Genomic DNA, 26,852 nt, shown 5'->3' with positions numbered 1-26,852 from the left:
AATTATAAAAATAGTCTAAAGAAAGTTGGAAGGATTTTGTTTACAGAGGGCCACGGTGCTGAATGCTTCATTCTGAGGTGGAACCCTTAAACCGTCAATGAACTCTGTGGGAGAGGAATCATAGAACTGGAAAGGACCTTGAGAGGTCATCTAGTCCAGTCCCCTGAACTCTTGGCAGGACTAATTATCTAGACCATTCCTGACAGTTTGACAGTTCTAACCTGCTTGTAAACATCTCCAATGATGGAGATTCCACAACCTCCTTAGGCAATTTATTCCAGTGCTTAACCACCCTGACAGTTAGGAAGTTTTCCCTAATGTCCAACCTAAACCTCCTTTGTTGCAATTTAAGCCCATTGCTTCTTGTCCTATCCTCAGAGGTTAAGAAAAACATTTTTTCTTCCTCCTCCTTGTAACAACCTTTTACATACTTGAAAACTGTTATCATGTCCTGTCTGTCTTCTCTTTTCCAGACTAAACAAAACCATTTTTCTTCAATCTTCCCTCATAGGTCATGTTTTCTAGACCTTTAATCATTTTCTAGACCTTTACTCTTTGTTGCTCTTCTCTGGACTCTCTCCAATTTGTCCACATACTTCCTGAAATGTGACACCCAGAACTGGACACAATACTCCAGTTGAGTCCTAATCAGAGCACAGTAACGCAGAAGAATTACTTCTTCTGTCTTGCTTACAACACTCCTGCTAAAACATCCCAGAATGATGTTCGCTTTTTTTGTGACAGTGTCACACTGTTGATTCATATTTAGCTTGTGATCCACTATGATGCCCAAATCTCTTTCCAAAATACTCCTTCCTAGGCTGTCATTTCCCATTTTGTATGTGTGCAACTGATTGTTCCTTCCTAAATGGAGTACTTTGCATTTGTCCTTACTGAATTCATTCTATTTACTTCAGACTATTTCTCCAGTTTGTCCAGATCATTTTGAATTTTAATCCTATCCTCCAAAGCATTTGCAACCCCTCCCAGCTTGGTATTGTCCACAAACTTTATAAGTGTTCTCTGTATGCCATTATCTAAATCATTGATGAAGATATTGAACAGAACTGGACCAGAACCGATCCCTGTGGGACCCCACTCATTATGCCCTTCCAGCATGACTGTTATCCACTGATAATTACTCTCTGGGAATGGTTTTCCAATCAGTTATGCACCAATCTTATAGTAGCTCCATCTAGGTTGCATTTCCCTTGTTTATTTATGAGACGGTCATGCGAGACAGTAACAAAAGCTTTACTGAAGTCAAGATATACTACATCTACCTCTTCCCCTGCTATCCACAATGCTTGTTACCCTGTCAAAGAAAGCTATCAGGTTGGTGTGACAAGATTTGTTTCTGACAAATCCATGCGGATTGTTACTTATTACCTTATTATGTTCTAAATGTTTGCAAATTGATGGCTTAATTATTTGCTCCATTATCTTTCCGGGTACAGAAGTTAAGCTGACTGGTCTGTAATTCCCTGGGTTGTCCTTATTTCCCTTTTTATAGATAGGCACTATATTTGTCTTTTTCCAGTCTTGTGTAATCTCTCCCATCTTCTATGATAAATTGCTAATGGCTCAGATATCTCCTCTGTCAGCTCCTTGAGTATTCTAGGATGCATTTCATCAGGCCCTGGTGACCTGAAGACATCTAATTTGTCCATTTAATGTTTAACTTGTTCTTTCCCTATTTTAGCATCTTCTGATCCTACCTCATTTTCACTGTCATTCACTACGTTAGACTTCCAATCACCAACAACCTTCTCAGTGAAAACCAAAACAAATAAGCCATTAGGCATCTCTGCCCATTTCCACATTTTCTTTATTATTTTTTCCCCTCATTGAATAATGGGCCTACCCCGTCCTTGGTCTTCCTCTTGTTTCTAATGTATTTGTAGAATGTTTTCTTGTTACCCTTTATGTCTCTAGCTAGTATTATCTCGATTTGTGCCTTGGCCTTTCTAATTTTGTCCCTACATGCTTGTGTTTTTTGTTTATTTTCATCCTTTGTAATGTGACCTCGTTTCCACTTTTTGTAGAACTCTTTTTTGATTTTTAGATCATTGAAAATCTCCTGGTTAAGCTAGGGTGGTCTCTTTCTGTCTTTCCTATGTGGTGGGATAGTTTCCTCTTGTGCCCTTAATAATGTCTCTTTGAAAAACTGAAAACTGGCTTCAATTGTTTTTCCCCTTAGATTTGCTTCCCATGGGATCTTACCTATCAGCTCCCTGAGTTTGCTAAAGTCTGCCTTCTTGAAATCCACTGTCTTTATTCTGCTGTTCTCCCTCCTACCATTCCTTAGAATCATGAACTCTATCATTTCATGATCACTTTCACCCTAGCTGCCTTCCACTTTCAAATTCTCAACCAGTTCCTCCCTATTTGTCAAAATCAAATATAGAACAGCCACTCCCCCTGGTAGTTGTCTCCACCTTCTGAAATTAAACAAAAAGTCTCCAATACATTCCAAGAACTTGTTGGATAATCTGTACCCTGCTGTGTTATTTTCCCAGCAGATGTCTGGGTAGTTGAAGTCCCCCATAACCACCAAGTCCTGTGCTCTGTATGATTTTGTTAGCTGTTTAAAAAAAGCTTCATCCACCTCTTCTTCCTGGTTAGGTGGTCTGTAGTAGACCTCTACCATGACATCACCCTTGTTTTTTACCCCTTTTATCCTTACCCAGAGACTTTCAAAAAGTCTGTCTCCTATTTCAATGAGAGCACTCATGTTACAGGTAGTGCCATGTATACCTCAAGTTTAGTCCCTAATTGGGTGATGAGACTCTACCCTTAATAGAAGTGCTGAATTCTCTAACATCTTCCCCTGCATCTGAGCTCCAGTCAATGCAAGGGAGGGTGAAGATCTAAGAGAGCCAGTTACAGCTCCCTGATTCTGCATCAATTTGACACTTAAATCATCATGGGGGCTACTGTAATTTACACCACCTCCATATGGTCCAAAAGAGATCCTATACTTGTGGAGGACCAGTGCACTGTACCCCACCCTACACTTCCCTCCAACTGACACTCTGATATGCACATCCCCTGACATTCTTCCTCCACTAGGGTTGCGGGAGGAACTCCCAGCACAGCAGTTGCCCCAACAGGCTTATGCTAGTGGAGAGAGTTCCCCACTTGCCATTTCTGGCAAGAATCCAGCTACTTTGCGCCTGAGCAGCACAAACTGACCAGATCATACCAGATAGTTTGTTCCTATGATTTTTAACACTTATTCTAAATCCCAGCTTCATGTCTGGTCCATCCCTTTCACAGTACACACGTTTGGTTCCTGTACTTAGGCCTTAAGAGAGTAAGAAGAGCGAATTATTTCATTACACAGCGGGCTGAATGATTTACACAATCCCATTTAAAGTTCACCTCTGCTACCTTTTCTGTGGAATAAAAACAAAGTCATTTCAATCCAAGGTTGTATGGTTATATGTTTGTATGATATTTTCTTTTTACAATATATATTTCTTGTAACACTGCTGCTACTTCTTTAGATGAATTAATGTATATCAAACAACTAAAATTAATTGGAACATAAAAACAAATATATATATAATTACTGCTTTGTTTTTCCTGGGCCGTTAGAACAGAGTGAGTCATTAATTTTTTATTATTATTATTATTATTATTTATTTTATTATTTAAATCTCTAAAGTCTGGACAATACTGGAGCAGCATTTTATTGGATATTTACAGTATTTGGCCATTTGAAATATCAGTTCTATTGCACATCAGTCCCTTACACAAAATTTTGGTAGATTTGTGGTTCGGAATTTCAATTTGATGCTTCCATTGGTGTTTGACCAACTACAACATTTATTGCCCTGATTATAATTAAAAGTATTATGATGGGGAAAGGAGTTCTATTGCCATGGTCTTCTTGTCAGAAGAGAGTTTTAACATGCAGTGCTGTTATTTGAAGAATAGGCCGCACTGCTGGGGATTTTGAAATTCTCTACCACGGCTCTTGATCATGGACTTTGCTGAGGCCACAGGTGCCTGAGGTAGAGTCAGATTTCTTGAAGCTCAGTTCCGTGCTTTAACCTCAACTTTCCGTGCTCAAAATCCTCCGTGTTCTCAAATGTGCAACTTTAAATAGCTTTATTTAGCTTGGGTGAAGAGATAGGGTAGTATCAATTTCCGTTCTTAGTTTGTAATCACAAAATAAACAGTATTGGTAGTCAACAATACTCTTGTTGACAGCACAGACATAAAAGATTTAGGACTGAAATGGCCATGGAGGAGGAATATTCCTATCGGGTTAGGGTTGAGGCATATTGGCAGTGCAGGGTTGGGTGACCTGCTTTGCTGCTGGCCACATCCACTACCTCTACTGTGAATAAAGGACTGCAGTTCCCAGAGGTGTTTGCCTAGTTAATAAGGCCTACATTCACAGCAACCAAAATACTGTGATCTAAAGGTTTCAAGAATATAAGCTGGAGCAAGTTCATTCCTAGACAATTCTGGATTTCATCCCTCTAGAAAGGAGAGGAGAGAATCCCTGAAATCACATCAGTAGCTTTAAACACCTTCTCCTTTTGGACTTGACTCCTGCTCATTTGCACACTGTGATCCTATTAATTATTTTAAACTTATTTTAAGGAATTGTCTCTCTCAACTAAACTTAAATGGGATTCACATTAAAATCAGACCTAGATAAATTAAGACTAAATAAACTGACAGATAGGGCATTCCAGAGGGTCCATGGGGAGTTGAATGTATCACAATGAAAACTTTTATTTTCATATAAAATTACAAGACCCTTAGCTATTGAAAGCCAGGAATCTTGGGATATGTATTCAAAGCTATATCTCTGGAACTAGATCACCTGAGGGAACCATTCCATGAGGGGAGACAACACTCAGTTTAAGATGGAGCAGGGAAGCCTGGTCATGAGTGATCATTCCAGGGTAGATTCTCAGTTTGACAGACAGCAGGATAGAGAATTGAGTTACCCTGGATAAATATGAGGCTCTAGAAGCCACAGCAATCTGGGGCAAAATGTGGAATCACAGATTCTTTGAATCTTCTGCATCTGCCAGGAATTAACTAGCAGGTGTTTTGATGTGCCCACATATAGATATGCCCTACCTTGCTGGATAGAAGAGACAACTTTGTAAAAGTGACCTTTCTTTGATGCACTGAGCAGAAGACTGAAAGTCTTCTGGTCAGATCAGAGGGTAGGTTTATTTCTGGAGTCCCATGGTGATGGAAGATGAGATGTAGCAGTCTGATGAAGGGGCTGTTTGATTTGACAAGAGCATCTGCAATGTGTCTTCTAATTTTCCATTAACAAACTGGCAACTAGAATTATATTGTGTGCTGGCATTCATGCCAAACATTACATGTTTGCAGTGTCAGAGAGAAGATACTGGTTTATGTGTTGATACAGAAAACATGGCTGCTGAAATGGCCATTTGAATCAACAGAACCTTTTGCAGCGCTACATAACTGATGCATACACAATCATTTTAATGTCCAGAGGATTACTTATATTTGCCATTCAAAGAGATCCCAAATTTTTCGGTATGATGCCCCTCTGCATGGGATCTCTATTCAAGGATGGAGTCCGGTGTGCCACTACCACATGGCAGGATTGAATTTGGAAGTCCAGTCCTACTTGGAGATTTTTGCTGGATTGCCATGATCTCTGACATATCTCAAAGTCTGTCTTCACTGGGATCTTAATGGTAGCTATGGTTGTCCAATGGGGAAATTGCTGAGGACCAACTGAATCTTGTTAATGTGTTTTAAATTCAGTGAATTCACAATATTGTATGGTGCCAGAGCAGAATATCCTCCTCACAGTGATGTTTATTGCTGAACTAATCATCCAGATAAAGAAATCTGTGCACTTCTTGCCTGTGCAAGTAGAACATGAGTACCACCATGAATTATATGAGCATGACCAGGGCTGATACCAGCCAAGAGGTGAGACACAGATGAAGTGCCAATATCAGCATGTGGTAGAGACAGATTTTACTGACAATGTTTAAATTATAATACTGTCAATCAAGTGAAAACAAAGAATGTATATAAGTGTACATTCCATCCTTTACACACATTTTGTACATTTTTATTCACAACTTCTCTACTTATTGAAAGTATTTTTGTTAGAAAAATGTGTCAGTGTTTTGAAAAGTGACAGAATAGACCACTGAAATTGCTGTCAAGATGCTTTAACATTTTTACTTTAACGAAGTATTGTATTGAAAAATGCATTTTTCTACAGAGCTACATTTACTGTGGATTGTTGTTTACAAGCAGCTGCCCTTCAATTTCTTCATTTAAATAAAAAAATCTAACCAACCTACACCCAAAGCTTATTTACATTACTGTAGCACTTGGGAGTCCTAGACCAGGACCCCATTGTGCAAGACACTTTAAGAGGAAATTTAAGTACAAGACAAACAACAGGTGTATACAGAAAGACAGATGAGGGCACACAGGAAATCAAAGAGACACTCAGCATGAGAGCCAGTGGTCTCAGCACACCAGAGGCCTAGCCATTGTCAATTTTTTTGCAGACAATACAGCAGAGGAGAGTTTTAAGGAAGGTTTGTAGGAGGATAATGACTTATTCTTGCAGAAAGGAGGAACTACCTGTAAACAAGCGTAAGGGACTGCATGAGAGAAAGCACAAAGGTACTTGCCTGAAAATTTAACAGGTGGTGATGGAGGGTGGCTTCATGTGTCTGGTCAGAAGCTGGGAGGAACTTTCAATACAATTGAGGAATTGTTAAAAGTAGGAATGACTGCCTTCCAGTTTATTTTCATTTAAAGGGGGAACCCCTAGCAAAACCACACCCCAAACAAACATCTGTTTGATAAAAAATTCTGAAACTGATCAATGAACACACCTTTTCAGTTTGTGAGAGATTGTTTTAACTCATTTTGTGGTTGTTGTTTTTCTTTGTGAAGATTGGTTTTAAGAAATAAAAATTCTGCTTAGTTTAGACTTCTTACACGAAGCCTGAACAGAAGCAAGTCTTTATGGTATTGTTACATTATAATTTACAGAAAGTGGGTTGATGCTGCAAAATGAAACTATTCCAGATTGGATATCAGTGCTACTCGAAATATAATATTAAAACACAAACTATAAGTTAATGAAGGACCAGATCCCCAGCTGCACTCATTTATACCACTTGAGGATCTAGCAAAAAATTTTTCTGGTTTGTTTTGTTGTGAACCACTTTTTTTTTTTCTGGTAAAGCATGAACCACTACCACCACATTCAACTAGCATATTGTACCTACCCATTGTGTTTTACCTACTCTCTCTCTCTCACTCACACACACACACACACACACGCACACACATATAGATTTCTTCCTGGCACCTTCTGAATTTTGCACATCCCCTCAAAATCACAGGACCTCCCTGTCAACTTCTTCCTAGGACTGGCCAAGGCGGTCTAGGAGGAGGAAGCTGGACAGGGAAGTGAGAGGTACTCTGGAACTGTGGGGCCTATTTCATGTCCCTTGTCCTCTCATGTCTCTAGGTAGAGTTCCTCTGGGTAGTGTCCATTGGCTCCTCAGATGCCTCTGAGAAGTGGTGGGTGCTATCCAGGGGGTCTTTGTTTGGTTTCTCTTGATTTTCAACCTTTAACTTCACTTCCATTCCTGTTTTCTCCTTCCATAGAATCATAGAATATCAGGGTTGGAAGGGACCTCAGGACGTCATCTAGTCCAACCCCCTGCTCAAAGCAGGACCAATCACCATCTAAATCACCCTAGCCAAGGCTTTGTCAAGCCTGACCTTAAAAACCTCTAAGGAAGGTGATTCCACCACCTCCTAAGTAACCCATTCCAGTGCTTCACCAACCTCCTAGTGAAAAAGTTTTTCCTAATATCCAACCTAAACCTCCCGCACTGCAACTTGAGACCATTACTCCTTGTTCTGTCATCTGGTACCACTGAGAACAGTCTAGCTCCGTCCTCTTTGGAATCCCCTTTCAGCTATCGGAAAGCAGCTATCAAATCCCCACTCATTTTTCTCTTCTGCAGACTAAATAATCCCAGTTCCCTCAGCCTCTCCCCATAAGTCATGTGCTCCAGCCCCCTAATCATTTTTGTTGCCCTCCACTGGACTTTTTCCAATTTGTCCACATCCATCTTGCAGTGTGGGGTCCCAAACTCGACACAGTAGTCCAGATGAGGCCTCACCAATGTCGAATAGAGGGGAATGATCACGTTCCTCGATCTGCTGGCAATGCTCCTACTTATACAGCCCAAAATGACATTAGCCATCTTGGCAGCAAGGGCACACTGTTGACTCATATCCAGCTTCTCGTCCACTGTCACCCCTCGGTCCTTTTCTGCAGAACTGCTGCCTAGCCATTCGGTCCCTAGTCTGTAGCAGTGCATGGGATTCTTCCATCCTCAGTGCAGAACTCTTCACTTGTCCTTGTTGAACTTCATCAGCTTTCTTTTGGCTCAATCCTCTAATTTGTCTAGGTCCCTCTGTATCCTATCCCTACCCTCCAATGTATCTACCACTCCTCCCAGTTTAGTGTCATCTACAAACTTGCTGAGAGTGCAATCCACCCCATCCTCCAGGTCATTAATGAAGATATTGAACTGATTGTTTTCCCTAGCAATCAGTTATAGCCTGGATTTAGGGTTCCTCCCCCTTAACTGAGGGGGTGGTTCTTCAGTTATGGGAGGGCCTAGATCCTCCTATCTCAATACTATAAATAGTATGTATATTAATTTCAGTTCTAATATAGATCCAAGAGGAGACGGAAGAGGAAAGAAGCTTTAGTCTTTTTTTTCCAGGGAACACTGAGATAAATCCACACTTAAATAAATGGGAAAGGACAGATTAAGGACCTGGGAAAAATGTGACCTTCTCTATGGTATTAGGTGCTGAAATACCTAAACATGAGTTCAATATCTCACTTTGTTTCTCAGTGACACTCTTCCTCCTACCCCCATTCATGTTTTATTATATGGGCCTGACCCTACCTTGGCTTCAGGATGTGAGATGTTCCCCTTAGGGGTTGTGAGGGGCCAAGATTCTTGATCCCAACTCAGTTATACCCCTGGCCAAAGGGCCACAGCTAATCAACCAACAACATCTCTGTGTTCAGTTACTATACGGAATCAAGGGGAGACTACTACTAGACTTTGTCTAAGAACATCTTAAAAGAAATAATTTGACATACATTGCAGGACCCGGTTCTGCTCCTCTTGAAGTTAGCAAGAGCAGGACCAAGCTCTTGGAACAGTATCTCATAGCATTTCCAGCTTAACTGGAAGCAAACTATATAGGAATCACATGAGAGAGCCGATTCTGGTCTGTTACGCCAGTAGCAATTCTTTATGCCTGATTCTCCTCTCACACTGGCATACAGTTTCTTCTCAAAGTGGAATTGAGAAACAGTCCGGAAAGGTTCCAGTAAGCACCCAGGCTCATCAGTCACTAAATCAAAAGTTTCAGAGTAGCAGCCGTGTTAGTCTGTATCCACAAAAAGAACAGGAGTATTTGTGGCACCTTAGAGACTAACAAATTTACACATATTGAATCTATTTCCCTATGTTAAGTATCCTCACACCTTCTTGTAAACTGTCTAAATGGGCCATCTTGATTATCACTACAAAAGTTTTTTTTTCTCCTGCTGATAATACCTCATCTTAATTAATTAGCCTCTTACAGTTTGTAAGGCAACTTCCACCTTCTCTGTATGTATAAATATATCTTCTTACTATATGTTCCATTCTATGCATCTGATGAAGTGGGCTGTAGCCCATGAAAGCTTATGCTCTCATAAATTTGTTAGTCTCTAAGGTGCCACAAGTACTCCTGTTCTTTAAATCAAGTGTGCAATTTATAGTTAGGCATTTTCATTCAAAATACCAGGAAATTTTTCAATGTGATTTAAAATCATTACCTGAACATTCTGCTTCAAAGACTAAATAATTCATAGGAACAATGCACTGGTTTGTTGTTATATATTTTTCTTCCCCATGAAGCAGACTGGGAGAGGAAACTCACAAGAGAAGATTGCCCTTCCCCATCCCAACACATGGACCAGGTGCTTTCTGTGAGGAGTTCTCCTATTCCCTATCAGAGGCCATGTTGTGGAGGATTTTAGTTCAACCACAACTTTTTTGGGGTGGTATTAAAAGTGTTTGTAGTCTTTGCTAGCTCTGTGTGTAGAATGCTAGTCAGTGCATTCAACAGCACACCACACTTTGATGCTAACACTTAAAATCCAGCAAAATGGCTCTGGATATTGGTTGGAATGTGATATTCAGGTTGTTTAGGGAAACATTGGTTCCCATTGTTACTATTTTATTCCCATTGTTGTCAAGCGTACAATATGTGTGATGTCTAGGTGTTTATATACTGCTAACTATGAATGGCTTGTTAGCATCGCAAACTATCAGGTATAAGTAATTTTTTTATAGCTGGTCAAGTAAACTATTTTGATTAACCTTTCTAACTTTATTTTCTATTTATAGACCATTTGAATGTAATATAACATTTCGGTGGGGATGCATGACTATCTATTGAAAGGATATCACTCTGGAATTATACATTAGCTGATAATCTAGTATCATGTTCTACGTATATCTAGGCACTTGTATGGCCACCTAACGCTGTAGTGTGATATATTGTGTTTATTCGAAGATGATTACAGTATTGCACTCTAATGGTTCATGATGTGAGACTGTCCTCATATCTGAAACAGATGATTTTGGGGTGGGGTGGTAAGGCACTGTATAACCATATTACTTTTCTCTGTCATACAATACAGGGCTGTTTAACATGATAGTAGAGGGTACAGCGACAGTGCAGGGCAGTGATAATTAAGTAAGCAAATGTATTTTCATGTTGGAAATGGTATTGTATTTTGCAATTTTGTATTGCAAGTTGAGCATAGAACTTTCTTGTTTCTTGTAAACAAATTGTAGGACTGCAAATAGACCAAGTTCCTTACAGAAGGGATCATAGCAGTGTGAAAACTTAAAAGAAATTATGATGATGTTGTTTTCTCTATTTTTCAGCAGTAAGAAACTAAGCTTAAGTAGAAATACAAATACTTACTAGTAATGGAAGGTAAATTATATTTCTATGGTTAAAGCGTAGGACTGGTAGACAGGAGAACTACTGGGCCAGATCCTTATCTGGTGGAATCAACATAGCTCCATGGAAGTCAGAGGAGTGATGCTGATTTACACTAGCTGAGGATCAGGGCCTCTATTCTTTAGTTCTGCCAAAGGGGATATTTTAAAGCAATGCATAGTTAAACTTATTTGCCTGTCACTTGCTTTCCATAATTTATCTTTTTGTGTTCTCTTAAGTTATGACAATGTGTTTGCATAAGAAAATCCAGTACTGAAAATTTACTATTCTTAAACCTACATCATGCCAAAATGTTGATGCCCATTTCCATGCCCTAGATTGTGATCCTATAACTAGAGCAGGTCTGAATTTCCCTCTCTCCTCCCCATCACCCCACGCTACCCCAAAAAAGAAGTTTGGTAAACTAACCAACAAGCAAAAAAATGCAACAGTTTTCTATGAGGGACCAGATATTTTCCTCAAAAACCAAGCCATTTTCTGACAAAAAATAGGATGGGTGTTTTTTACACCAGATGTGGTTGTAACTAAGGTCCCAGCCCTGCAAGCTACTCCATGAAGATAGACCACTCTACTATGCAGACCCATTGCAGTCAATGGGGGTTCTGTTCTGGAGCTGGGGTCGACCCAAATTTGTCAGGTTAAGGAGTTGTGGTGGGAAAATTATGACTTCTGTGTAGGACCAATCTGACAAAACATGGATTGTCAAAAAACAGTGGGAAGATGAGGGAAATAGACACCAATATATTGAACAATGGTGGTAAGGGGAAAGCACAAAATTACATAAGAGTACAGTATTTAAGATCTTTTGTAACATTAAGGTCCCTTTTAAAAAGGAAATAAGGGATGGTCTAAGTTCTACAAATAAGCATCTGGATCCCACTACTCATGTGAATAATCCCATTGACTTCTTATTATCTAAGGTACGTGTATGGCCTGCATTATTATATTATAATGTTTGAGTCTCTCTCAGTCTTCAGTGTATTTATCCTTACAACATCCTTGTGAGGTATGAAAATCCTGTTCTCCCCATTTTACAGAAGGGGAACTGAAGTTCAGAGGGAGCAAGCGACAGGTTTTTAAAAGGACGTTTAAAGATGCAGATAAGCACCTAATGGGATTTTCAAAAGGTGCTTTTCAACTAGGCACCTACTGCCTCTTTGACCACCTAAATACCTTTAAAGATCTGGCCCTAAGTAACTTGCCCAAGGTGACACAGAAAGGCTGTGCTAGAACAAGGATATGAACCTAAATATTCCATACCTAAGGCTAGTGCCTTAATCACTGGACCATCCATTTCTATTCCTTGTCTGAATAAAACTGTGTGCCCTGAAATGTTTTCAAAACCAGGTCCTTTATTTGGATATAAGACAGCCTGATTCTTATTTACAATAAGGCACCTTTTTGTTACCAAAGTGGCGAATAAGGATCATGTGTATTTACTCTTAATTATGTTACTATTTATGTAATTTATGTTATTGTATCATTGCCATCTAGTTGTCATTGGTAATGCAATTATGTTTTATTGTAAAATGATACATTTTGCAGCAAAATATAACTTAATTTGTGTCCAAAAAACCCATAGATACATAATTACAACACATTGAATCTTGCCATTTTTCAGATGAATTCAAGTTCTTTATGAAAAGACTGCCCATGAACTATTTCCTCAACACGTCTACCATAATGCATTTGTGGACAATGGATTCTAATTTTCAGCGTCGCTATGAGCAACTGGAAAACAGCATGAAACAACTTTTCCTTAAGGCACAGAAAATTGTACACAAGCTCTTTAGCCTAAGTAAGAGGTGCCATAAACAGCCACTCATCAGCTTGCCAAGACAGAGGTAAGAAATGCTGTGAAAACCTGACATACTCAGGACATTGTTTTGAGACTGACGCCTGCTTAAAAGTACAGGTATGCTAATAAGTATAGTATACAACCTTTATAACCATAACAGCAAGACAATGGTATTGAGTCTTCTAACTTTTAATGCTGTTCTGGTCAGACCTTCCCAAAGGGGATGCCAAAATGAGAAAAGTAAAATGCAAACTACAACTGAATATCCTTGTGTATTACTGGAATCAACAAATCAAAGTAACATGCACCCCGCTCTCTCCCCCTCCCTCCACACACATCCCCACTGAGGTCAAATTCATCCCTCATTTGATCCATTAACTTCAGCAGAGTTATATCTACTCCTAGGCCTCCTATGTAATGCCTGAGAAAGTCAATGGAAGGACTTTCATTGACTTCAACAGGTATTTGATCAGGCCCTTATACCAGGTCTTACACAGGAGCAACCTATAATCTAGTAGAGAACAAAAAAAAAAATAATGCAATAAAGTTACACCAGTAGAAGATTTGGCCTACTCTACTTAAGGGCAGTAGTGGACCTAAAATGAGCAGATTGTAGTATTATAAAAAATATAGATTAAAGATTAGATTTTGATTTCTCTTGTAGGAAGCCAGGAGGGATGTCCTAAAAATTTAGTATAACTAATAGGCTCTTTCTGTCAGAAAGTATTTCTATAGGGATTTCAATATGCAACGTATAAGAAATCCTAGTGCCACAGATGGAAAAGATAACTGCAAATATTTATTGTAACACTTCCTTGTGGAAAACAAAACAAAACTCAAGCCTCTTTCCTTGTCCTCCTATAGCTGGTTTCTTAACATTTTGCTTAGTTTTTAAAACTATGCCTTAGTTAGGAAAAAAAGGAAAAGGAAAAAAGTTAATTGAAATTGACTGTGTCTCCCCCTCCGCCCCCGGCTCTTGATTGAAGCAAAGAATCAAGGCATTTAAAGTAATTCCATCTCATGATTTTATAGTCTTCAAACCCAAACAGCTTTACATATTTTTCCCAACATTAACAGAAATAATTAATTGACTCCTGAGCTACAGAAGCCACCTTCTCACAATTTATAATCTACAATCAACATAACACAGATAGAACAGAATAGAATGAGACAAAACTAACAATCCTCATACTTTTGTTCCTTGCCACAGTTTTAGCATACATGGGGGGGAGGGGGGGATCCCATTTTCATTTTATTCTTCTCAGTGTCAATTCCTTTCCAATTCTAGATGTTTTTCTTAGATTTTAAGGTCAATTTAATAAAACAAATGTATTATTTCAATTTCTGATTTAATGACGCAGTAGTTAGAATCACACCAAGATCAACTGTACAAGTCAATGGTAAGTTTTTATGGGCTGTTTAGATGTGATTTATTCTGACATTTAAAATTCCTCTAAGTCAATAAGGAAGTGTGCTATGTATCAGTGAAGGGGATTTTTTCAGGCTGTCTAATTTCAGTGGCAGAAGAACTTTTTGGAATAAATAGTGAGAATCAAATAGTAACATAGGAATTGCCAGATTGGCTCAGACCTGATGTCCATCTGGTACATCATTCTGTGGCCATTTGTGACCAGCCCCAAATGCTTCAGAGGAAGGTATAAGAACTATGCAGTAGGCAGGTGTGGGATAATTTACTTCCCCACCCCCAATGCTCCATCTTGGGTTCTACTTCTTGGGATAAAGTGGCAGAATAAAGTTTGTTTTCTGTATACCAGTTGTGTCACCTTCTTTTGGTAAACTATTTCAGGGGAGAAAAACAACTTACCTAGCTATACAGAATTAGAAAAGTTAAGATAAACAAAAGTATGAGTGTGTATCCAGGATCCTGCCTTCCTTGCACACCTAAAACTTCATTTCAGTGAGGTATTTGGGTGTACAAGGACTATTGGCTAGAGTCCAATAATTTAACACACGTATGAAAAATGCTTTTGAGGAGCTGACACTAAACAAGTTGCACTGAAATTATTTATATACTGATAAGTAAATGAATTGCTAGAGGCATTCTGTGCCATTCCTTTATTTATCACCGCTTTCCTTGGCTACTACTAATTATATAGCAAAGTGTAGATTATTCTAGGAGGGTTGCAGGGAAGGGTTTGTAGGGCTGTGGGGTCTTTCCCCTCCCAGTCATATCATAAGCATCCTTGACAAGATAATTTTCATCTACTGAGGCATACAGTGAAGCTTTATGTTGAGTAAGAAAACAATTTAGATTAACTTGTGATTTGTTAGTTGGAATTTAATAAAAAGTTATCACAACTGTATGTAACAGGCACAAGCCTTTGCAACATGGACGTTATCCAAATCACTCCAAGCATGAAAAGAAAAAGTTACAATTTGAAAGAAAATTTCTTTATTTTCTGTGAAATGATGTCACAGAGTGTTCTGCATGGGCTTCAGGGCTTGCTATGCCAAATGGGTCAAGGATGGTCACTAAAACGTTCTCCGTTAGCTGCTTTGATACATTAACAATTACATCTGCCTTAAGAATTGTGTGACATCATACACTCATTCACTGTGTTGTCTTTGCTTGACCAGCCTCTATTGCCTGCATTAGTTGGAATTCCACTAGGTGGCCAGCTCTTGCTACAGTTGATATCACAGAAAGATACAGCAATGCTGCAGATCACAAAATATGTTGTCTCAAAAGATTGGCTGTCGTGGGCAGAGAGTTCTGTATGAGGATAATCATGTGTAAAGAAGGATTGTGAATTGAGAAAGATATTAAAATGGCATATGTATGGAAGCTTTTGACTCTATTATATTTGTCGGACATACAGAGTTACTTCAACTTATTAGGTGTAGCAGCATCTTTCGCAAATAAGGTGAAATGTACAGAGGGGCACCAACTGGAGCACAGCTTTCTAAACTCCGTACATTTTAGGAACCTGGTCCAAACTTTACAGTTCTGGATGATCACTATGGTCCGTAGCTAAACCTGAAAGATGGGATTTATGCAAATTTAACATTGTAGTAATGTGGGCTGTATTTAATGTTCTTATTTTACAAGGGAAAATGGCCCATGTTCAACATGGTCAACTTTTAAATACTCATGATAGGTCACTGTAGTTCACACCTCACTGAGGTGAAAGGTCAAATTTTTGTCACTGCTCTTGTTTGGCTGGATTGTCATAGCAACAGCACCTCCTTTTATATTTTAGTAGCTATATTCTGGGCACCTGAAAATCATAGGAACATGAGACCCCCCATTGCAGTTGTTACTTGGAATCAATGGGACTACAGTTGGCAAGGTCAGGCACCAAATCCCTCAAAATTAATGGCCCAAACCTGCTCTCACTGACATTGATGGCAGTATTCCTATTAACTTCAATAACAGAAAACAAAGACCCATGTCAAAGAGCATGGTCTGACCGTAGAATGAGCTAAAGGAAAAGGCTATTTTCTCTAAACATGACTATATCCACATTAGGGCTGCTGTTTCCAAAGATCAGAGATTTTGTGCCTAACCTCCATTTAACGTGGGGCGCCGAAGTCACATACATTTTGGAAATACAAGCTAAAGTACTTACTATCCAAACTTTTCCATATCATTCATAGTGATTCCAAGGATAGCATATCATTCATTTGAATGGATATATGTGGTACAGAATATTACAGCATGGACACTAGCTGCACTAGCCTAATTTGTATGCAGTTTAAATAACTTTCTAATGAAAAGCCATCATTTTGTGTCAAATCTAAATAGCATAATTTGTCATTTAATAAATAGATAAAATATTAAAAAGAGAAACAATGTAAATACAGCAGTAAAACATTAGAATAAATTATATCTTTGGCACTTAAGCAAAGTGGAAATATGTTCCAACAAATTGCAATGCAGAATTGAACTTGAGCAAATATGAATGTTGGCTTAAAAAGTATATGTACAAAATTTGCACACAGAAGCACACTCTTTTGGTAAAACATCAGTATTTGAATTTTTTTTAACTTAGTGTTTAATCTTACTATGTAATTTGTAACAGCAGCTAAACCCATTGGGCTTGATCCTCACCTAGTACAAATTCAATCAGCTTCTCTGAAGTAAGAAGAGCTAGGTCAATTTACACCAGCTGAGGATCTAGCCCAGTGTCATGTTATGGACAAAACTCTGGCCCCTTATCTCAGATGGAGCTTTTAATTTGTCACGTCATTCACTGCAGCTTGAAAGCCATATGTGAAAAACAAGGAAACCAGTTTACTGTTCTTTTTGAAAGACGTTACAAATAAATCAGGTTGCTGATCTATTGTATACTCTTAGCCATATATTTGAAGACCCTGCCCAAGACATATCATCTACATACAGGATTTCCTTAACCTGGGGGGGGGAAAGCACAGTTATGTCCATAAGACACAGCTCAGTGTTGGGGCTAGTGAACACATGTCTCAAAGCATGATGAGTCCCAGGAAGAATTCTACCTTTGGGATACAGAATTCTTCCTGGAGCTCTCCAGCATACAGCGGGACTTATGCCCACTGCAGTTTAATCTTCCCCAGGGTGCACCTAAATGTTCTATAGACTTCTGTGTAAGGAGGAAGAGCCATACAGCTGCCTCCTTACCATCTCACTCTGCTCTATTTTGGATGTTTATACCCCAATATTCTCACAGGAGGAGCAGAGTTTGAGTGCCAGGGAACACAAGGACACCAGTTAAGAACATAAGAACAGCCATACTGGGTCAGACCAAAGGTCCATCTAGCCCAGTATCCTGTCTTCTGAAAGTGACCAATGCCAGGTGCCCCAGAGGGAATGAACAGAAGCTGATTTAAATGATAGGTTACATACCATAGTTAGTAGTTCTGCAATTTCACATTTGAGTTCCTTCAGAACTCTTGGGTAAATATCATCTGGTCCTGGTAACTTGTTACTGTTTAGCTTACCAATTTGTTCCAAAACCTCCTCAACTGACACCTCAATCTGGGACAGTTCCTCAGATTTGTCACCTAAAAAGAATGGCTCAGGTTTGGGAATCTCCCTCACATCCTCAGCCATTAAGACCGGTGCAAAGAATTAATTTAGTTTTTCCTCAATGGTCTTATTGTCCTTGAGTGATCCTTTAGCATCTCGATTGTCCAGTGGCCCCACTAGTGGTTTAGCAGGCTTCCTGCTTCTGATATACTTAAAAAAAATTGCTATGACTTTTTGACTCTTTGGTTAGCTGTTCTTCAAATTCTTTTTGGCCCTTCCTAGTTATATTTTTACACTTCATTTGCAAGAGTTTATATTCCTTTCTATTTTTCCTCACTAGGATTTAACTTCCTCTTTTTAAAGGATGCCTTTTTGTCTCTCACTGCTTCTTTTACTTTGAGGTTTAGCCACAGTGGCACTTTTTTGGTTCTCTATGGTTTTTAATTTGTGGTATACTTTTAAGTTGAGCCTCTATTATGGTGTCATTAAAGTGCTTCCATATAACTTGCAGGGATTTCACTTTTGGCACTGTACCTTTTAATTTCTGTTTAACTAACTTCCTCATTTTTTGTAGTCCCCCTTTCTGAAATTAAATGCTACAGTGTTGGGATGCTGTGATATTTTCCCTACCATACGAATGTTAAAATTAATTATATTATCATCACTATTACCAAGCGGTCCAGCTATATTCACCACTTGGACCAGATCCTGTGCTCCACTTAGTATTACATCAAGAATTGCCTCTTCTCTTGTGGGTTCCAGGACTAGCTGCTCCAAGAAGCAGTCATTTAACGTGTCAAGAAACTTCATCTCTGCATCCCATCCTGAGGTGACATGTATCCAGTCAATATGGTAATAGTTGAAATTCCCCATTATTACAGAGGTTTTTTTAATTTTTATAGCCTCTCTAATCTTCCTGAACATTTCATTTCACAGTCACTGTCACCATCCTGGTCAGGTGGTGAGTAATATATCCCTATTGCTCTATTCTTATTATTAGGGCATGGAATTACTATCCATAGAGATTCTATGGTACAGTTTGGTTCATTTAAGATTTTTACTTCATTTGATTATGTAGGGAACCATGCTATCTGGGCCTAGCAGTGGTCAGCTTATAATACGGTAAGGTCAGTTCTGCCTCTCAGTGTTAGGAATCAGCCTGCTCTCTCTCTCGTTCTGTGTTCTTCCAGGTCATTGTTCTGGATTTTTCAGACATAAAATAGTGTTACATTGAAATCTTACAACAAGGTTATTTTATATTGTTATCTAATATCAGCTGAGTATTGCTTTAGACCAAGACAATACAAGCAAGCAAGAGCCCTGTTCATTGAATGGACTGGGGCTGAGCTTCATCTAGTGCTGCTCTAGAAGCAATGTTAAACCAGAGATGTTAAACGTTAACATGTTTTTACTGTGACAGGTTTACTGTAGTTTATTAGAAAAGTCCTTTCTTTCTAGAACAGCATACACAAGTTTCTAAATACAATTTGCCCTAGGAATGAAGAAAAACAGTACCTAAGTTATACATCACTTTAAATCACAAACAATAAAAAGCTTTTTTTGATTCACTTCATTCAGATATTGCATGTGGGAGTTAAAATGGGTTTGCAGGTTTAAAAGGTAAAAGAGAACTTCCAGTAGAAATCAGAGTCATCTAGCTCACACACCAGGTGCACATCAGAAAGCTGCATGCAATACTAAGATGAAAGAATGCAAGATAAAATGAAGGTCAGTGGCTGTGTGTGGGATTTTTTTGAACATGGAAGTCTCCATGGAAGTTTCTCCAGGGAAATAAATTAGTGAACTCTGAAGTAATACCTTTAATTGGACGGAAGATTAGAGTTATTTAAATCAGATGTGACACACATACAAACATGATCCATAGGCCTGTGACTAACCGGTCTGATCACAATCAAAAGCAGAAAGAAGTTACACATACAAGCTAATAGCAATATCCACTCAACAGGCTGTTGCCTCACGAGCAACACACTTTGTTGTGGCTGGGCATGACATAGCAAGCACTTATCCTCTGGCACAGACATCTGCTCCAGCCCTGTGGTGATCTATTTCTCATGGCTTGGCCCAATCGTGTGCAATCTGACCCTTTCCAGGGTAACCAAGTCCACAAATCAGTAGTCCAGTGACTTAACACCAGGTCTTTGGCTCAACAGTTCTTGCACCCCTTATATCACGGGGATTTTAGCCATTTTGCTTGGTGGCTGATGGAAGGACCTTGGTTCCCCTTTATTCTCTGCATTCTTGAAGTCCTTTTAACCAGCCTGTTTCTGGGCTCACTTATCAGCATATCACTCCCCCTTCCTGGGTTCTACAGGTATCACCACTGGGAGACAGGCAGTCTGGCATAGTGGGTAGGACCAGAAGTCAGATATCAAGCCAGGGATCAGAGCCAGGGAATGTGAGTAGGGTCTGTTGTAATAACAGACTAGGTACTTCCAGATTGTACATATATCTTTCTGGAACTCCCTCTGTGCTTAAATAGTGTGCCTGGACAGAACAATCAATCAGAGATCAAGCAGGGGGGGAAGGGTGTGCTGCTAATCAGGTCTTTCATAGGTAGAACTTCCTATGGTGCTAATTTTGCCCCTAGTTTATAGTTAATGGCTAACACCTCTGCCATAGGCCACGGTGTGGAAGCACTAGTCACCTGGAGCCCCACGGACCTATGTTCTAGATCTCATGATCCTTACAGCAGCATTCTTTCCATCTCCTGTACAAAACCATCCTTAGGGCTTTCTCATAGATTCATAGATATTTAGGTCAGAAGGGACCATTATGATCATCTAGTCTGACCTCCTGCACAATGCAGGCCACAGAATTTCACCCACCACTCCTGCAAAAAACCTCACACCTATATCTGCGCTATTGAAGTCCTCAAATCATAGTTTAAAGACTTCAAGGAGCAGAGAATCCTCCAGCAAGTGACCCGTGCCCCATGCTACAGAGGAAGGCGAAAAACCTCCAGGGCCTCTTCCAATCTGCCCTGGAGGAAAATTCCTTCCCGACCCCAAATGTGGTGATCAGCTGAATCCTGAGCATATGGGCAAGACTCATCAGCCAGATACTACAGAAAATTCTTTCCTGGGTAACTCAGATCCCACCCCATCTAATATCCCATCACAGGCCATTGGGCCTATTTACCATGAATATTTAATTACCAAAACAATGTTATCCCATCATACCTTCTCCTCCATAAACTTATCGAGTTTAATCTTAATCCCCAGAGGCCTGGCTCCTGTTGCTTCAAGCCTCTCTGTGTGTTTGCATCTCGCTCAGAAACCCAATCCTTGGGGTCTTGCCCTTTTGTCAAGGCTCACCACAAGAATCTGCTCCACCCTCTGACTTCCCAGTATCTCTCCTAGACTTTTACAGGAAAGGATCGCAAAGCCTTCTTCCCTCCCCTCAACACCTACCTCTTCTCTACTGCCCTGAATTTCTTCCCTTATTAGTCACTCTGCTTCTCTCAGATGGAATTCATTCCTCATTCAACCGTTGAACTCCTCCCCAGTTGGGCCTAATCCTAAATTAGGCCTTGCCTAATCTCCCGGTGCACTAATTGTACTCTGGCTCCAGTTAAATCTTTCTCTTCCAGGATGGGATATAAATCACAGCTGACTGTGCTATTGAAACGCCTGCCCTCAACAAATGTGAGCTTTTTAATTTTGCAGCTTTATTTAGTTTTATTATATCAATCAGAGAGAATGGGATATGGTTAATATAGGGATGATTTGGTTCTTTTTGATTGGTCACTTATTAATACCTATGAAATGTTCCAGCCTACCAGAAACACTGCTTATGATTTTTTGATGAATGATAAAAATTAAAAAAAATATTTCACTATATTATAAAGCACTGTAAAACTAGTGAACAGGTTATATTAATGTCACAAGAACAGGCTTGTACCTATTTCCAGCATGTGGAAATACTAAGACAAAGATAGGGGAAAAGAACATAACATACAAGCAGAGTGAACGATGCAAGGGTGGAGAATTTCATATTAGAGCCATGATTTTGGGGGTGGGAGGGGCAGGGGATTTTATTATTATTTAAATCCTTTCAGTGAGGTTAGGTTATGAGGGCACTAGTCAGATGGAAGGGAGTGTGCAGAACAAATATCCAGTCAGTACCGGGGAGAGAATGTTCATAGTGAAAACTGCAGAATGTACTCCTATGACGACATCATTGTCCAGGGTTCCTTGCTTGAACTCTTTCCTGCAGCAGGTCTGCTGGCTTCAGTCTCTGGCTGTCTACCTCCTGCAGTTTCTTTCCCAATGGCAATAGGGCTGTGGTGAAGAGAGATGCTGCATGGATCCAAGTGCCCCCAGAGGAGAGATCTCTTCCTTGCCCAGTTCTGGATCTGGGGGTGGGGTGGGTAAGGGTGGCCCTTGGTGGGCCACATTTTGTTCCCTCAATCCCAGTGCAGCTGTACCTCTTACAACTGCTTTCTGGCAGCTGCTGTGAAGAATATGCTTATTCTACAATCCCAGACTGCTTTGTCTGCTTTCTTAGATGCCAAAAGTCTTGCTTGTCACCTACCCTGCTGTCCAAACCTCCAAATTTCCTCCTGAAAACAGTTATGATTCAGTTAGGCATTGACAATACTGGAATCTGTCTGTCTACTGAACACTGAAAATATGAGGCCAGCATAAAATAAATTCAACTTATTAAAAAATTACAATTTTTTCTTTAATTAAATAAAAACTTCAATTTTTTAAACTTAAATTGAAGTGTTGCAGAATTTCCACTAGAACAATGCAAAATACAGGACATTTGCTGAGGTGGTTACAGAGTCTTGCCATTAAGGCCCCCGGGTTCTCTAAAAGAGATGGAACGCAGAACTGCGGTTGTGTCTGTCTCAAAAGGGTGAAAAAACCCACAAAATATACCTCAGTGAAACAGGCAGTTCAGCGTATTTGTTGTGTAGGTTACTAAACAAGCCATGACAACAAAGACCTAAAGAGAGGGATGATGGTCTTGTAATTCAGGTACTACACTAGGACTCAGGAACTCTCAATTCAATTCCCAGCTGTACAACAGGCTTCTTTGCTCTACTCAGTTTCCCATGTGAAATGGGGATAATGATATTACCTTTCTTCCTCCCCTTTACATGTTGTATCTATTTAGATTGTAATCCCTTTGGGACAGCAGTTCTCTCTCACTATGTTTGTACAGCCCCTAGCATAACAGGGTCCTGATGTTGGTTGAGGCTGCTAGGTGCTACTGTAATTCAAATAGTTCTCAGCTGATTCCCCACTGTTGTGCTACTTTTAAAAAAATCATTAAAATGTTCTTTCTGTATGGGAACAATTGTCTAATGATGAACTAAAGAGCTTTGACATGGCTGGAGAAAGAAAGAGATGAAGGTCAAAGTTGGGGACAGCAAGTATTGTCATGCACGTCCACATTTCAGGCAATACCTTTTACTGCACTGATGCTACACTTCGATAGAGATTTCTGCTTGTGAAATCATGTCTGTCAGAGCTCTCAGAACAGGCTTTTCCAGGCTCTGAATCAGAATGTTCTCAATTACATGAGAAGAGGCACTGTGATATATGCATTGATGTAGGTATGGACACACAAGAGCAAGCTTCTTTTATTCTTCACCTATCTTATACCACATGCAATTACACTATTATCTCACTCAAAACTAAGGCATTAGTTTTTCAGATGGGACAGCTGACACTACTTCTGAGTTGTGGCTTAGGTCACCATAACCATTTACTTACTGTACCCTGTCATTAGATTAATTTGGAGTATGGCTAGATCTACCTCTGTTGATGCTGAATTTTCACTTTTTGGAATTGAAGATTCCTTTGAAAATTACTGTAAGGTTGCCTTTGAAACTGCTATTCTCTCATGTTTATTCTTGGTTTTTCCCCACAAAAAAAAAAACCCTGACCTTCATTCCAACAGCTGGAATGAAATAAATCTATTCCACCATAAATTCTTCTAATTCACATAGCTGAGGGAGCAATAATTCCTGTCCAGCAGGTATGAGACAGACAAATCAATAAATCAGCTTTGAGGAACTCAGATTCTTGTATTTCCATTGTGTCACATTCAAAGTTTGCCATTCTATCTAATTTATTGGTTATACAAACCAAGAGCATCAAAGAGTTTCTGGTATATAATATATTCTTCAACTTTTCTTATATCCCCATTATGAGAATAAAGCAGAGTGATGGAAGGAGCATACTACAAGCTGACAAACACACCTGACCTTTTTGAAAGTGATATTTTAGCCAGCAATATGGTGTGCAATTGTAGTGTCATATGGATAATCTCAAGGCTAGCTTCATCTGTGGACAGAAATACCAAGAAGAGTCAACTGCTACAGCTCCATATCTAGAACATGAAAAAGGACTTGATTTAAAAAAATAAGAATATGACAATGAAAAATATGAATGGAAAAATAGTGTATATGGTATGTGCCTAGTGAGGGACTGAAACAGAGATCCCACGTGCCATAAACAGTACTGAATAGCAGACTCACAGCTCCACTCTGTCAGTGATCGCTCAGGAATACAAGTCAGAAAGCTTCTGTTTTTAATCTTTGTATTGTTGTTGTTTGTTTTTCCTTCCCACCAGTTTCTAAGTCAGTTTAGTCCTCCTATGAGAAGTGTTGGATTGGCAGCTCTGGAATATGCAGTCTTCTGCACTAGATAGATAGGCACAGGCAGTAGCAGTATAGGCCCATGTTGTCTTGCCAACATGTCTCAGTTCTTCCTTGGAGGGACCACCTATACGGGTGGGAAGGCAAGTTGGTCTTTATGTCCCTTAACACCTTGGTCTCTTTTCCGAGAATGCTCGAAAGGTGCCAGCTATGGCATTGATGTGTGTCATGTGGGCACATATTAGCTAGGAGGAAAGTTCATTGTTGACTAAAGTAGGAATCCTCTTGTAACTTCGATTGCCAGAGTATCTAAATTCCTGACAGAATTGGTACAGACTTCCATGTATCTCCAGGGCTAGACTTTGGCACCCTAGTTAACAGAGTAGTACCTTACTCCCTGAGTAATTCCATTGATATGAAAGGGACTATTCTAAGGATAAAATATTACTTAGTGAGAGTCAGTGTCAGAATAGGGCCCTACACTATTGTTTATAACTCACATCTTTCTGTAGCTTGGAAGAAATTCCAGGTATTTATTAAGCACCATATTGTGAAGCTGTTACTCCCCTGTAGATGTATCTATTCACACATGTAATCCCAATGACTTCAGTAGGGCTACTTGCATGTGTAATTGCTTACCAGGTTGGATAGGGTTTCTACATTCTTGCTCTAATATTGAGCCTTATTCTACCACCCTTACTCAGTATGGATAAGCACCTGACTTCATGAATAGTACCACTGATTTCACTGAGCCTACTTGCAGAGTAAGGTACTACACAACCTGAGTAAGGCTGGAAGAATTTTCCCCTTAGTAATAGTAAAACTATCAGTGCAAACATTTGTTTCCATGCGGGGTTATAATCCAATATGAGAAACCATGATCCTACTGTTTATGTGAATAGTTCAGATGCAAATAAATATATCTGCAGTTAAAACTGTATTATCCTATATCTGTTTTGCACAATGCTGGGAAAAAGTCAACTGTCCTTTGGCAGACACTATCTTGACCGAGAAGCCTTTCTCTTCACTACTTTCAGAAGGTTATCAGCAGACAGAATGGAGGCAAAGGCATATCCCTTCTGGTGGGAAGATTATGTCTGCATGACTTTCTTCCCAGACATCCATTATCTTGAAAAGGTGCCATGGTAATGCCAGGAAGTGTGAGAACAAGACCTGTGCTATGCAATGAAGTTCTTCTTAAATCCATTTTACAGTCTTTGTGGTAGGACGGAGACAGAAAGGTTTCAGAACAATGGAGATGTAAGTGAAGTTCTATTTGCCTTCAATAACTAAATGAAAGGAGGCCAGTGCCTTAAAACCACAGCTGAAATGAAAACAAGATTCCATTTCTGTCATGTTTCCTTTCTCCACAGTTGCAGTTGACCAGTGTCTTGAAGTTAAAGAGTGACCTTCACATCTTCCAGCTCTGAGTACTACCTACAAGTCAAAAGGAGAGAAGAAAATTATCTAAGACATCTATGTATGCCCTCATCCTGGGCTTGGACCCTCTCATCACTGAAGGTGATGGCAAGATGGCCTCTTGGCAGAAATCAGTACAGGAAATAACACTTTGTCTTGCCTAAATCCTAGGGCTTCATATCCACACTTTCCCATGATTTAACTGTTTTTCTAACAGCCTACTGAGAATGTGAGAGAGCTGACTCAGAATGTGACATCTCTGTCTCTCTGAGTACATGCCTACAATAAGTCCTAAGACTGGATGTAATCAGCAGACTAGTTTGGTACTGATGCCCAGACATTCCTAAAGAGAATTGACATAGCAGATGAAACAAAGCAGCTGCTGCAGTATAGAAGACACTTTGTTCTTGTTCATGTGACAGGAGAATGAACCAATTGTAGCATCCGTTCTCCGGTGACATACTTAGAAGCAGAGAGGATGAATATTAAGCAGGAGTTATGTATCTAGAGCAGCATGTGCATCACCAACTGTTGGCTGGAGGAGTAGGCACCGAGTCAGGAAATTCAGTCTTATTTATTATCTTTTATGATTGACTTCTATCAACAACCAAGATACAGTAGTTAAACAAAGAAACAAACATCAAATTTGAAGTTGACCTGGAAGAATCTTCTTGCTCAGTCCACAGCAAGATCATGTGTTTGTTTCAGCCTGAGGAGCTCTTAACAATATACATAACATTTACAGCTGGAAGAACAAGAGTAACATACTTAGTCCAAAATTTCTCCCTATGAAGACACTATCAGATTCATCATAAAACATGTTTTGACGTGGTTTTGTCAAAAAAAAAAAAAAAAAAACCTTTCATTTTTCCCTTTAAAAAAAAAGAATATTTATTTATTTATTTATGGACTAACTGGATTTTTAGCCA

At 39.5% G+C, this 26,852-nt stretch overlaps 1 protein-coding gene across 4 annotated transcripts in view; it reads left to right on the top strand.

Annotated features, from left to right (window-relative positions):
• BRINP3 (BMP/retinoic acid inducible neural specific 3) overlaps window positions 1-26,852 on the top strand; it is a 302,255-nt gene that overhangs the window by 235,130 nt on the left and 40,273 nt on the right. For all 4 annotated transcript variants that reach the window (XM_084637560.1, XM_084637563.1, XM_084637562.1 and 1 more), the window contains exon 7: window positions 12,731-12,953. In XM_084637560.1, the coding sequence (XP_084493686.1) occupies window positions 12,731-12,953 (223 nt within the window). The remainder of the gene's footprint in view (window positions 1-12,730; window positions 12,954-26,852) is intronic.

This window comes from Lepidochelys olivacea, assembly GCF_965140295.1.
Source record: "Lepidochelys olivacea isolate rLepOli2 genome assembly, chromosome: 8".
NCBI lineage: Eukaryota > Metazoa > Chordata > Testudines > Cheloniidae > Lepidochelys > Lepidochelys olivacea.
Note: the sequence above shows the minus strand (reverse complement) of the source record. Positions and strands in the feature narration are given on the sequence as shown.